Below are 13,308 nucleotides of genomic sequence, written 5' to 3'. Positions count from 1 at the left end.
TTAGAATAATTGCCTTTTTTTAAAATTAAAACGCGGGGAGTGTCGTTCTTTTAAGTATGTTGCTTGTATGTCCGCTACGGATACATAAAGTGAGGGATGGTACAAATCTTCTTTAAGAACAGACTGCAAACAATGGCTAGTCGTTAGGGGTAGATTACTAAAGCATAAGTCCAATGTGTTACCGTCTTTATTCAAAACAAAGTTTTGTTGTGACAGCCCTAAAAAGCCGAGTCCCTCAACAAATGACTTGCCAGCCTCAGTCAGTGTTCCACTAATAGACTTTGAGACGTTATAATCGCCATTGCTACTATTCCAACAGATAAATGGCAAGTTAAAATCCCCAAGTAATAGAAAATTATCCGATGAATAGCCACTTACTATTTGCTCGACACAGTTCAACGTACAATCTAACCGCGCGGGCAAAACGTCCCAATCTGTATTAATATAAACCAGAATCAAATGCAAGTCGTCTGCAGAGCGCAGAGCGCGCGCGGGTATTGTAATACATAACGATTCAAAGGTAGTAGACGCAGGCCACACGCTCGTCAGCTCTGCATTTAGTTCACGCCGAATGCAAATCATTACACCTCCGCCGGCTTTTTTTCCGGCTGCTATACGATTTCGGTCGCAGCGAAAAATATTATACCTACTATCGCATAGTTCTGTATCTAATATATCGCTCTGAAGCCATGTTTCGGTAAATAACAGAACATCAAAGTCATTAGATAAAATATTACGTCCGGACATAGCTTCCAACTTAAAGTGCAACTCACGTGTCCCGCGCGTTTCCTCTCATACAGGCCTTCAACTAGACCGCTACTAAGACGCGCTAGCTGCTCACGAGACAGACGCCCCAAACATATGCAAAACCGGGACTGACTATGACTAACCTAACCACAAACCCCAGAAGGTCCATACCCAAGGCCGGGTCCGTTGTACGCAAAGGCGTATCACTGGCGGAGGCCTTGGCCGCCCGCTGTACCCTGGTCTTGCCGTCGAGCCCGTAGTCTCTCCGGAAAACCCTATCTCTCTTTTCGCTAGATAGGGACATCTCTGGTCGGTACATAGGGACAGTTGCTTCAGCTGTACTAAGCACAATACCGGTCGTGCATGGAGTACTGTTGCCACCTTTAGGATGGCTCCGTTACATACCAACTGGCCACCTTTGATTCAATTGAGAACCGTGCCAAGAAGCTTATAGGTTGCTCGGAATTAGTGGAGGCGAAGCTTCAGAGCCTTGAACACCGCCGTATAGTTGCCAGCTTATCGGTATTTTACAGAATATATCACAGAGAGTGTGCGATGGAATTACATGATTTAATTCTGCTTTCCCCTTTCCGTCACCGGGGGACTAGGCGTAGACTTGGGTTCCACCTCTATGTTGTGGATATTCTAAAGATTCGCACGAAGCGTTACGCTTCCACATTTATATGGCGAACGGCTATGGAGGGGAATTTCCTGCCTGCAGACTTGTTCCCTGAAAATTATAACTTGGACCTTTTCATGGCAAAAGTGAATAGGCATTCATCCATCGTCGACCTCGTCGTCACTGTCCATCAGGTGAGATGGAGGTCAAAAGCGAACTTACTTTAAAAAAAACAATTAGTTTTATCTTAGAAAAGTCATTTTCTGGCGTCTACATTTTCACATACACAATTCGGAAGCGAGCGGTTTTTACAAGATTTCTTGCAGAAAATAGCTCTTAGCCAGCCACCTCTAGACATTAACTGCCTCTGTGGCCGTACGGTTACCATGCCGGACTGCCACGCAGAGGTCCCAGTTTCGATTCCCAGGCCGGAAGAAATATTTGTATGGCCTACATTTATTTCTCTCGTGAGTTTGGGTGTAATTTGTGGTTGTCTATGTGTTTGTCCATGGCACCCGCGACACAGGATTTCCCTAGTGCAGGGCTATATTGAGTGTGCGCGTTATTATTATTATAAGTCATCTTAGAAGCTTTTTTGAATATAATGAACTCAATACGCATCTCAACTTACCTTTTTCTGAATCTGAATTCAACTTATCTTTGAACAGTAAAAGAGATACTTCCCCAGGATTACATGACATTACATACATTTTAATAAAACGTCTTGATTCGACAGCTAAGTTAATTTTATCAAACATCTTTAATGATCTACGGGTAAAAGGTTTTATACCTGATTCTTGGAAGTCTATAGCAATAGTTCCCATTTTAAAACCAGAACAAGACCACAAATTTGCAGATTCCTATCGACCGATTTCCTTGTCCTTTTGTGAAGGTTAAATTTTTGAAAATATGTTAAAAACAAGATTGGAGCTTTATGTAGAATCTAGACGAATTATTCCCCATGACCAATTCGGATTTCGTAAGGGCTGTAGTACAATAGACAGTGTTTTAAAATTTTGTGGTGATATACAGGAATCATTCTGCAATGATGGCTATTTAATTAGTGTTTTTTTTTTCGACGTAAGCGATGCTTTCGATAACGTTGATTTGTCGATTTTAGTCCAAATACTACATACTTTTAATATACCCGGGAAAGTATGTAGTTGGATTTTTTTATTTTTTTCTACTCGCGAACAGTTTTTATTAAATTTAATAACAGTTTACACGGTCCTAAGATAGTTTTAAAGGAGTACCACAAGGTGCGACCTTGTCACCTTTGATTTATCTCTTACACACATCTCAAATACATAGATATGTAACAGTACCAAGACTCTCTATCCTTCAGTATGCTGACGATATTGTGTTACATACTTCTCACAAAAATTTAATACAAGCAGAATCTACTTTAAATGAAGCATTAAACAAATTACATATATATTATAAAGATAGACTTAAATTAGATGTAAATCCTTCTAAAAGCTCTGTCATGATATTTAACAAAAAAATTGATTATTATGACTCTCTAGATATTGTAAATAGTTCTGTAAATATTAAAACAGTAGAAGAAAAGAAGTTTTTTATAATTTTTTATTCTAAATTAAATTTTCATTCTCATGTACATAAAGTTGTAGATAAAATGCAATAAACTGTAAATGTGATGAGACATTTAGCTAGTGTAACTTGGAAAATGGATCCCAAAATTTTGAACATAATTTTTAAAGCTATAGTTAGAAGTCACTATGATTATGGGTTAGTAGTGTATGGAAAGCATATTAGTTCAAATTTGTCAAAAATCATAAATCATTAGCACGAAGAATGGGAAAGCTCCAAAAATTTTAAAGGAAGTTGGTATGCTCAAATTCAAAAACGAATCCCACCTAAACCTTGGTATTTTAAACGTAAATCACGCTCTAGAAAATTCATTACAACGATGAACAGATTGAGATTTGGACATGGCAAGTTTCCAGCAGACTTAACGAATCAAGATCATTTCCTCTGATACTGTATTACTATGAATGAATATTGTGATTTAGCTGTTGCAAATTTAGATCACCTCATTCTGCATTGTCCTGCCTTCAATGTGCAAAGGTTACTATTATTTATAAAGGTTACTAGTATATTATATAAAGGTTATAATTTTAAAGGTTATTAAATTATAAAGGTTACTAGTATATTTATCTAGTAGATGGCCAAATGAAGATTTATGAAGAGAATTCATTCCCCACCTCCTGCCATCTCTACTAGAAAACGACTTCCACTTTCGAAGATATATGAACATTGAAACTATTTACACGGTATATAGGAAACGTTTTTTTCTCGCCAGAGTCGAATATATATCATAAATTTGCACCAATCCACGTGACGTTCTTTCTGCTCATCGTGAAGCTTGTGCGGAACCCGACAGCTTGAACGTTTTCTTGAGTAACCGCGTTTGGCGACCGACCTGACTTCGCCTCATCTTCAAAGCTTCCCCATCCTCTTTTAAATTCAGCACACCAATTGAAAACTTTGGCTCGTGAACAAGCAGTATCACCAAAAGTTGTGACTAAAAGTTCAAAACATTCTTGCGGATTTAAACCTTTTTTGTAGTCATAATAAATCATAACACGAAAATCACGTCGAGAGAGCTCCATTGTTGCGAACAAAATTCCCGCTCGATTGTCTCCGAAAAATGAAAAAATATTTTTTTTATTATTAGTTTTGGCTTGGGTACGAGTCCTTTGAGCCATGTCTTCGTTTAATTTATAGGGATCCTCAGTAATTTTTGCCATTGTAATTCTAAATTCTAATACATTACGTTTTCACTTTCTCTTAAATAACTTGGCTAATTTATTTGGGTTTATTAAATAGTTTTTTAAGCTGCGGAAATCAATAGGTATGTTTTACTTTCACTTAAATCACATTATCTTCTATCACTTTGAACAATAACTTTGAATCCGTAATAAGTGGAATTTTCAGGATAAAGTCTTGTAATTTGGTTTAAAATACGGAATATAGTTCTAACTTTACTCATCACTTAAATTAAATTAACGCCCACACTCGACATAGCCCCGCACTAGGGAAACCCTGTGTCGCAGGTGCCATGGACACACACATACACAAACACAAATTGCACCCAAACTCACGAGAGAAATAAATGTAGGCCATACAAATATTTCTCCCGGCCCGGGAATCGGACCTGGGACCTCTGCGTGGAGGCAGGCATGGTAACCGTTCGGCCACGGAGCCAGTTAAATTTCTTTCTTTCTTCTATACTATACTATTTCTTTCTTCATAATATACTTAAAATTAAAATAATCTTTTTAAAAACTGTACTGGTAACTTCAAAAACCCGTCATTTTTTCAAAATAGAAAATAAATAAAAAAGAATTTGATTTAAGACGTGTTCCATTTTCAAATTTATTAGCAAAATAACCTGCCTTTAAGACGGTATGTAACTTGCCAGTATCAAACAAGTGATTAAAGATTATCGAAGTTCTTTTGGCATGACCCTCATAAACATTTTTTCTTAGAATAGGTTTTTAATTTTATTGATTTTCTAGGTATTTATCCAAAAGTATATAGGCATGTTAAATGAGTTGGCAAAAACTTTCTCATTCCAATTCATTTAACGTCGAAAATGACAGTAAGCCAGTAATTAGCAAAATTGTAGGAAGGTTTACCCCTGCGTATGTAGGAAGCAAGATACCCTTTCGCCACGTTTTGAACAAGGACAATTAACTTTCACGAGGGTTCATAATCCTGCTGAAGTAGTGCATGCACATTAGCCCAGCTTTAATTTAAATCTTGGTTTAGCCGTTTCCTAAGAACAATGTCTCAAACGCAATGATACTATTTAAACACTGGCAATTTTTATTTCTAAAATAAAATGGGTTATTATATTAAGCAATTAAATGCCAAAATGTTGTGTGGTTAAAAAAGTGGTAGCCACTTAACAACAAATGATGCAAAGCGATCTGCAATACCTAAAAAGACAAAATTCTTTTTCTAAAGGAAAAAGAGTAAACAAAGTTAATTTCTACAAAGTCTGGAGATTATTCCTCAAAGTAATAGTATCGAACATGCTTGGGACATGGATCGAAATATTCGTTATGAGGCAAGTCTAGAGCGGAGAGCGCCGAATCGAAGTAATGCCGAGTGAAATGCACCACATCTTTCGGCTTCAACAACAGCACAGCTTGTAGAAAATCTCGAACTGAATTTGTCAATACGCCATTCTCAGCCACGTAGCGAGCGCCTTCTGAAGACCTCGTGCTCTGTAGAAATATAAATGTCCCATAATTTCAAATTCACAACAAAAGACTGAAAATCAACGTAAAGACATCAACAGAGTATAACATAGACCGTCCACAGACTGCCATTCTGATAAAGCACATACTTACGAGAGCAGCGACAGACTAGTTTTATATAACGCATTCCTCTTATGTAAGAGGTTCGGACCCCGAACCTAAATTAAAAAAAATTAAATAAAGGATCCTCAACGTCACCGGTCAAACTCTTTTCGAATCTTGGGCGAATTTTATTTTTTAGTATCGCATGCCCAAACAGTAAAGAAACACAAGGGGCAAAAGATTACAAGTTATCTGAAGGTCAATGCCTTAAACGGCCGCCTACAAGAGATACGTGCCCAACAGTGGAATGTAGGTACAAGGGTTGATAATAATGCCACTGCGACATTCTACAGTCTTTATTAGATCCACCCGTCTATCTAGTAATAGTGGTCTTACAATGCATTTGAATGCAGTTAGTGATCCTCGAAACCCTTTCTTCCCTTAATCATTAACTTGAATAAATAATTATATGCCTAAAACCTCCTGACCACAAAATAAGTAAATTGCACTTGCCTTGTAATCTAAGTAATCGGAAAGCAGTTGAAGATCATCACGCCAATGTTCACGCAATGGTGCATGCTGCTCTATTTCGTCCTTTTCAGGAATAACATTTAGCAATGGATTCAAATGGAACATATAATTATTATCAGCCCATTCATGGCTGATCATATAGCCTTTAAAAATATTTAACAAATTAATTTTAAAAATTAACTCGTACAAGTAAATAAAAGTTAACAGTTACTATCTTTACCTCTGAGACTAAGAACTGTCAATGTTTGGTGAATGTATCCAGAAGGTTCTATAATATGACGCTCCACTTTTACTACAAACAGGGGTTTACCATTTACGATGGCTTGACTTACTCCAGGGCACACCTTAAATAAATAGAAGTAATTTGAGAAATTATCCGTCGTATGTAGGTGTGTTACATAGGTATGTACTTAGAACTAAATTATGAAACATAATAGCAGAAGTATATCTTACATAGACACTTTCACAAATAGTTCCGTTTATAAGCACTGTATCTGTTTTTATAGTACCCTTGTACCGGCGAAGTCCGAGATAACGAAGGAGTACCACATTAGCGCCTTCAAGTAAAAAGTCGTGAGCAACTTTAAAAGGATGGTAATTTCGTTTAACCGTGTTTCGCTCTCCGCATAAGTAAGTCACTTTGTTATAGTAACCATTGTCGCAAATTGCCATGTAACTTCTGCGCTCTTTAGATAACTCCTGCTTCGATATATGTCTGAAAAATTGGAGGGAATAACAAAAGTAGACGCCCTTTTTTCAAATGCATTTGTTTTCGCAATAATCTTACTCGACTCGGTTCTCCTCCAGTGTGTGAAGATTAATATCCAAAATACTGACAAGCTTAGAACCAGTTTTGGCCCCTTCTTTGGATGAATGCGATATAACGTGAACCAAAAACTTGCCTCTGTCTTCTCCTAGAGTTTCTACGCTAATGCTTATACCTGTAGAGTTTTGAATTATTTATAATCGTATTCGTCAAACTGTCAGGTAATAAATATTTTCATTTGTAGCTTAAAATAATTACCTCCTACTGCACTGCAACAGTCAACGGAAGGTTTCCGAAATCTCTTTTTTTTAAAACGTGGAAGTTTCAGTCCATGAACTGGGCACACATCATCTGGCCTTTTTATTTCATCATATAAACCCAAAATCTTAAACTTTTCTTCTTCTTGTTTTTTTGGACATATTTTATCGTATCTGTCATACGCATAGTCAAAGAATGTATTCTTTGGATCAACATCGTGGCACCAACGATAGCCATGCTTACCAGCACGCACCTTCTTTATCACCGTAGGCGATGCAGCACCAGGCGGTGGACATGTGCAAATATAACCTTTTTCAATTTGTTTGGCTTTATCCAAACATATACATTCCTCTATCTTTGCCGCCGCGGTGTCACAAATACAGGGATATATGCAATCGCAAACTTTCATACACTTGCATTTATTTGGATTTTTACAAGTGCAAACAGCTTTAGGTGGAAAACAATTGCATTCCAGACCCTTTTTTTCACAATTACACACTCTTGCAACATTACAACTGCATATAGATGGTGAATCGTCACTTTTGTAAGGTAAATCGACGCTACCTTCAGGCTCACATACGCAAGTTTTCTGGACACCACAAATACACTCGTATTTGCTGCAGATACATTCATTGCCCTTAAGACAAAAGCAACGCTTTTTTGGATCCGGTTTCTGACATTCACAAGCGTCTTCTTTTCCCTCCTCCTCAACCTTCCTCGTCCCTCCTTCTTTTGTTGACTCTTCTATACCTTCTTCAACAATTATTTCCTCTAAAAATTCTTCAGTTCCCTGTTCACTCCCTTCACTTCGCTTTTCACTCCTTTCATTTGATTGCTCATATTTCTTCATTTTTCTTACCACTGTCTTAACTATTTGCTTTCGTACCTTGCTTGTCTCTTTTTGCTCTGCTTCTCCTTCATGTCCTTCTGCACGTCCTTCATCTTCCCCAAAAAATTCACCTTCAAAAGATGGGATACTTTCTACTTCTTTCAAGAATCCAAACTTAGGTTTGCTTTTACAGACGCATACGGGGTACGGGAATTTATCTGGATAACATACGCATGGTTTTTCTACATCACCACAAGTGCAAATTGGTTTAGGTAGATTACAACACGCACAGACCATTGCTTTTTCACATTCACAAACAGGTTTCGGTGTCTCATCGCAAATGCAAATATTTGATAATTTGCCACACGTGCACTCTGCTTCCTGTATTGCGCCGCACAGACAAGGAAGTTTAACAAAGCATTCACATTCTCCTTTTTTCCTTTTTTTGCAGGTACAAACTATTCCTTTCTTTGCAGCTATATTTATCTTAGGTAAGCCATCTGGGCCGATGAGAAGACTGTCTTTACTGTGGCTAGGTTTTGATGGTTTAGTGCAGTCAGGAAAAAAGTAAAAATGAAAATCATCTTCTTCTTCTGATTCTTGCTCTTCTTCTACTGCTTGTTCATAGTCTTTGATCTCAAATGGCTCAACTTTCACTTCTTCCGAAAGTTCACTCTTAGTAGATGGCGTACAAGTCCAAATGGAACTCAGAGACTCTTCTTCCTCGCCACTTTCATCTGTCTCTTCTTCTGGAACTTCATAGTGACCGCAGCTTACAATAAGAGTTTCAGCGAAACATAGTTCTGTTTTGAGTGCATCATCTGTAAGACATATGTAGTGTAATTTAACTCATTGATCCAAGTAAGGCATTGTGCATATACCTTACAATAAGACCGCCTTATTATCAGAAATAGTTTCATCCATTATGATCGAATATATTTCGAACATAATGGATGAAACTACTTACATAAATACTCCTTATTATTTTCTTTTCAATTCTCATTTTAACACAGTTTACAAATTTGAATAATAAAACCAAGAAAATTAGTTTGTTTTGATCTAAACTAATATTTTTCGCTATTACGGGGCACTAAATAGGCTAAAGAGTGATCTTATATTACAAATTGAAAAAATAAGCAAATCGCTATTTCACTTCCTAATCGGACATTCTCTGTAGCACTACAGAGGTTGTCCGGTTATGAAGTAAGGATAAGGTTAGGTAAGGTAAGGTAAGGTAAGGTAAGGTAAGGTAAGGTAAGGTAAGGTAAGGAAAATTTTATTACCTCCTCCTCCTCCTCCTTACCTACATAAGCTAATAAAAACATTAATGATTTCATACCTATATCGAAGTTTAATTGTTCATTTAGATCTAAAAGTGTAACATGCGTTTCAGTAGACGAAGTCATATTTTTGAAGTTTCGATTTTTTTAACATTTTACAAAATAGAATTGAACACGTGCACTGTTTAGTCAATGTCAAAGTGATTGATTGATTGAAGTCCACTTTATTTATAATTATATTTTAATGCTGCCAGTGATTTTGCCTTCGGACCAGTTATACCATTGAATTTTGAAAAAAGTGAATGCGACACCATTTAACATGGTTTAACCAATGATCTTATATACGGTTTAACATTGTACGCTTGCCGAAAACAAGCCATATAAAAAATAGGTCGAGAATAAACCACGCTTGCCTTGAAAATACCTATTCACTCTAACCTTGAAAAGGCCCAAGTTATATTTGTAAGTAAAACTTTATTTTTTCCATCCTAGGGGAAAAAGAGCACAGGACCTGTCTAAAGCTTAGACTCTGGATTTTTTTCTATCCTATAGGCTCTAAAGTCTCTACCTTAGGCTTAGAGGATAGGAAAGGAGCTGTCCTATCTACAGATTAAACGTGCATACATTAAACAAAAATTGTACGCCACAAATGGCGGATTTCTTTAGTGTTGTACCATAATCATCGATAAGTCAATATATACATGCAACTGTATGATTTAAATGTTGAAACTGAATCCTGGGAATATCCACAACATAGGGGTGGCAGCCCAGCCTACGTCTAGTCCCCCGAAGATGAAAATGGGAAGTCGAAATCAAATTATGCAATTCCATTGCACATTCTCCGTGATATTTACAACTTTACGACGGTATTCAAGGCTCTGCAGCTTCGCCTCTACTAATTCCGAATCACCTATAAGCCTCTCGGCGTGCTTATCGATTGAATTCAAAGTGGCCAGTTGGTATTTAGCAGAGCCATCCCATAAGTAGCAGCGTTTTGACGCATTATGCCAGAAACGCAAAATGCCAAACGGGCAGAATGTCAGATTCACGGAATGCCAGATTCACAGAATGCCAGTTCGCAAAATGCCAGATTCGCAGAATGCCAGATTAGCAAAATGCCAGATTCTCAAAATGCCAAATGTCACTGCCAGGAACAGGCCTTCCTCCTCCTAACGCAGGACAAAGGTCTCTGAGTAGGCAGGTTTAAGTTAGTAATACCTAATTGAAATTGTAAAGTTAGCAAGTTTCTTTGTGATATAACGATCAGTTATTTAGTAGTTAGAGGAAACTACATTTTGTGCTTAACAAATTAATAAAACATCCAGAACCTAACTTCATTATAATCATTATTGACCACTTTACTTGAATACTGATGGACATTAGTTCGTGCGTCAGGAGGAGCAATGCCCGTTCTTGTCAGTGACATTTGGCATTTTGAGAATCTGACATTTTGCTAATCTGGCATTCTGCGAATCTGGCATTCTACGCAATAGCAATAACAATTAGCAACCAGCTTGAGGTAAAGTAGGTGGTGGTACCCTGCGGCATTCAGACGCAAATTCTCTACAAACAGGCGCGAAGTCTCCTGAAGTAAAGCAAGCCTGCCAAGCTGGGATATGAAGCCAATCTGCTATCGTGTATTCGCCACACCCGTCACGTACCAGTAGGACCCTGATCGGATAGGGAGTATACGGATACAGCTTTAACCAGACAGTGGTCAGAAGTACCCAATAGTGCTTCCACAACCACAGAATATCGGTTTGGATCGGTTGTTAGCAATAGGTCCAAGCAATTAGCCGTATGAGTCTCAACATCTATAGTACTGCGTCTCGGTGAGGAACAACAGCTGCGGTTTGTCAGTTTCCAGGTGGTGTTGGACTGCTTCGATATTTGAGACCAAAATTCTGATGTTGTTGAGGTGCACATTTAGTGGGAGGACTGTATGTAAACTTTTATCTTTTTCTGTTACTACTATTCATTCTTGTTGTAGAGAAACGAATATGCGGGAGGAAGGCAGTTGAACGAGGCATTGCGTCGTGTCCAACCTAGTAGCAAGCGCACACTGCCACACGATGGTACAATCGGCTCGGAGTCCGCAAGGACGCCCGAACCGTCCCGGAGATGGCCACCTGGTCTCCCCTCCGGTCGCCGACCGGTAAGGTGGAGCACTCCGGGATTTTTCGTTGGGTGGCGGAGCAGATTTTCACGGGTAGCTTTCTCGTTAATTGGACCCCCAACTTCCCACTGTCGGCCAGCGGTGCACCATGATTCGGATCCCGCTAGCCTCCACAACCGAGAGCTCAGTGTGGGAGTACAAGCAGTTACTACTCGTCGTTAGACGCAATGCAGCTGTTCAGATTCGACTTCCTTATGGCAACTCCCGAACGCGAGCCGAAACGCGGACAAACCATTTCGTATGGTAACCAACCACGGCCGAAGTCTACCACCAGTAGTTGTTGCTCGTTTACCACCACCCGGGTTACACTTGTAGGGTCTCGAGGGTAAACATATGGAAGCGGCAACATCAACCCCCATGTAATACCAACCACCATGTAATAACTAAAATATTAGTGATAACAAATATTACCAAACAGGTATTAACTTATGACTATGAGAGAAAATAACTAACAGCGTGCATACCATGTCATTAGTTTCTACCGATCAGTTAAATTTTCTAAGGAAGTGAATAATATCGACCGCTATACGCACACAAACCAGCAGTAGAGCTTCTTGTGAAACAGTTCGTCCTAGAAAGTACTGCCACCTTACCTATTTCTGGCGCCAAGCGGTAACGTCAGCATTACCCGGATTAGAAGCGTAATGGTGCTGGTGAAATTACAGGCACATGGGAGTTGTCAACTTATGTCTCAGGGTGACGGGCAGTAGCAGTGCCCCTCAGATCTCTGCTATTTAAAGCCCTGAATGGCACAACTAATATAGTCAGGCGTGTAGCTTACCATCAGGCGCAAGACTTATTCGTCCCGTCACTTGATAGAATAATATATAAAAAAACAAACCAAATACTGTCGTAGTTCAAGATTTGAAAATTAAAAACAAAATTCTGAATGAAACCAATATATACATTCTCGTATACAAATGGTTAATTGAGTATTATGTATAAATAAAAATAATCACATTATTGGAAATAAAATCCATTCAATTTTTATTTTATTTTAATTTTCAAATTGTGTTTTCTCAGTTCCACAATTTTCAGTTACGAAATTATTTGGTTTCATGTGCGAATTACGTTCGCAATTAATGCTTAGGTTATTCGAGAATTTCATTGTACAATTTGAGGCAGTATTGTATGAGTTCTCAAACATTTTGATCAACTTGCTCGCATAAGAATGTCCCACACACGAAAGAAAAAACAATAACAGTGCTTTTTTTAATTTATTTCTGGCCATGGAAACAAAGTCCTTCAGCCGAAAACATAAAAATAAGTTTTTCTGTAAATATGGCCGCCACAAAGAGGATAGGCAATTTGAGGCGGCGTGCTTGGATTGATTCGGGATTCCTTAGAACGAGCCGATACGGTATTTTAGTTTGAGATTCGTATAATTTCGGGTTTTAATCTTCGATTAAGGCACAATATCACTATCCTATTCCACTTTAAACTAGATTTCACAAAATAATTGAAAGTCAAAATAAAAACGACACTTTTCCCTCCAAAAGGTCCAGAGCGAATCCGCTGAACTTCTTGTATACTTGTAGAGTCAAAAACATTATTATAATCACGATCCGTTGCATGTAGAAACTCTTATTGCACTTGATAAATTATGATACGAAGTTGAATGGACACTGTTATGTAACAATTATTTTTTTAATAAAAACTATCTGAAACTGTAAATTATATATAAATTGCGAATCTTTTATGAAGTGGTGATCAAAAGAACCATCTTTATTTTAACCAGTCATTTGAAGTTGTGCGTCAAACGAAACGACCG

At 38.1% G+C, this 13,308-nt stretch overlaps 1 protein-coding gene across 1 annotated transcript; it reads right to left on the bottom strand.

The window, feature by feature from the left end:
* Positions 1-4,882: 4,882 nt before the first annotated feature.
* Positions 4,883-11,287, bottom strand: LOC113227106. The gene is made up of 7 exons (XM_026459983.1): positions 11,023-11,287; positions 7,253-8,902; positions 7,016-7,169; positions 6,682-6,943; positions 6,449-6,572; positions 6,211-6,371; positions 4,883-5,622 (listed from the first exon to the last, which is right to left on the bottom strand). The coding sequence occupies exons 1-7, from the start codon at positions 11,285-11,287 to the stop codon at positions 5,401-5,403; spliced, it is 2,838 nt and encodes a 945-aa protein (XP_026315768.1). The 3' UTR covers positions 4,883-5,400.
* Positions 11,288-13,308: the final 2,021 nt, after the last annotated feature.

This window comes from Hyposmocoma kahamanoa, unplaced genomic scaffold (assembly GCF_003589595.1).
Source record: "Hyposmocoma kahamanoa isolate Upper Pololo Valley unplaced genomic scaffold, ASM358959v1 202, whole genome shotgun sequence".
In the NCBI taxonomy this organism is placed as follows: domain Eukaryota; kingdom Metazoa; phylum Arthropoda; class Insecta; order Lepidoptera; family Cosmopterigidae; genus Hyposmocoma; species Hyposmocoma kahamanoa.
This window is presented reverse-complemented; position numbering and strand designations above follow the sequence as displayed.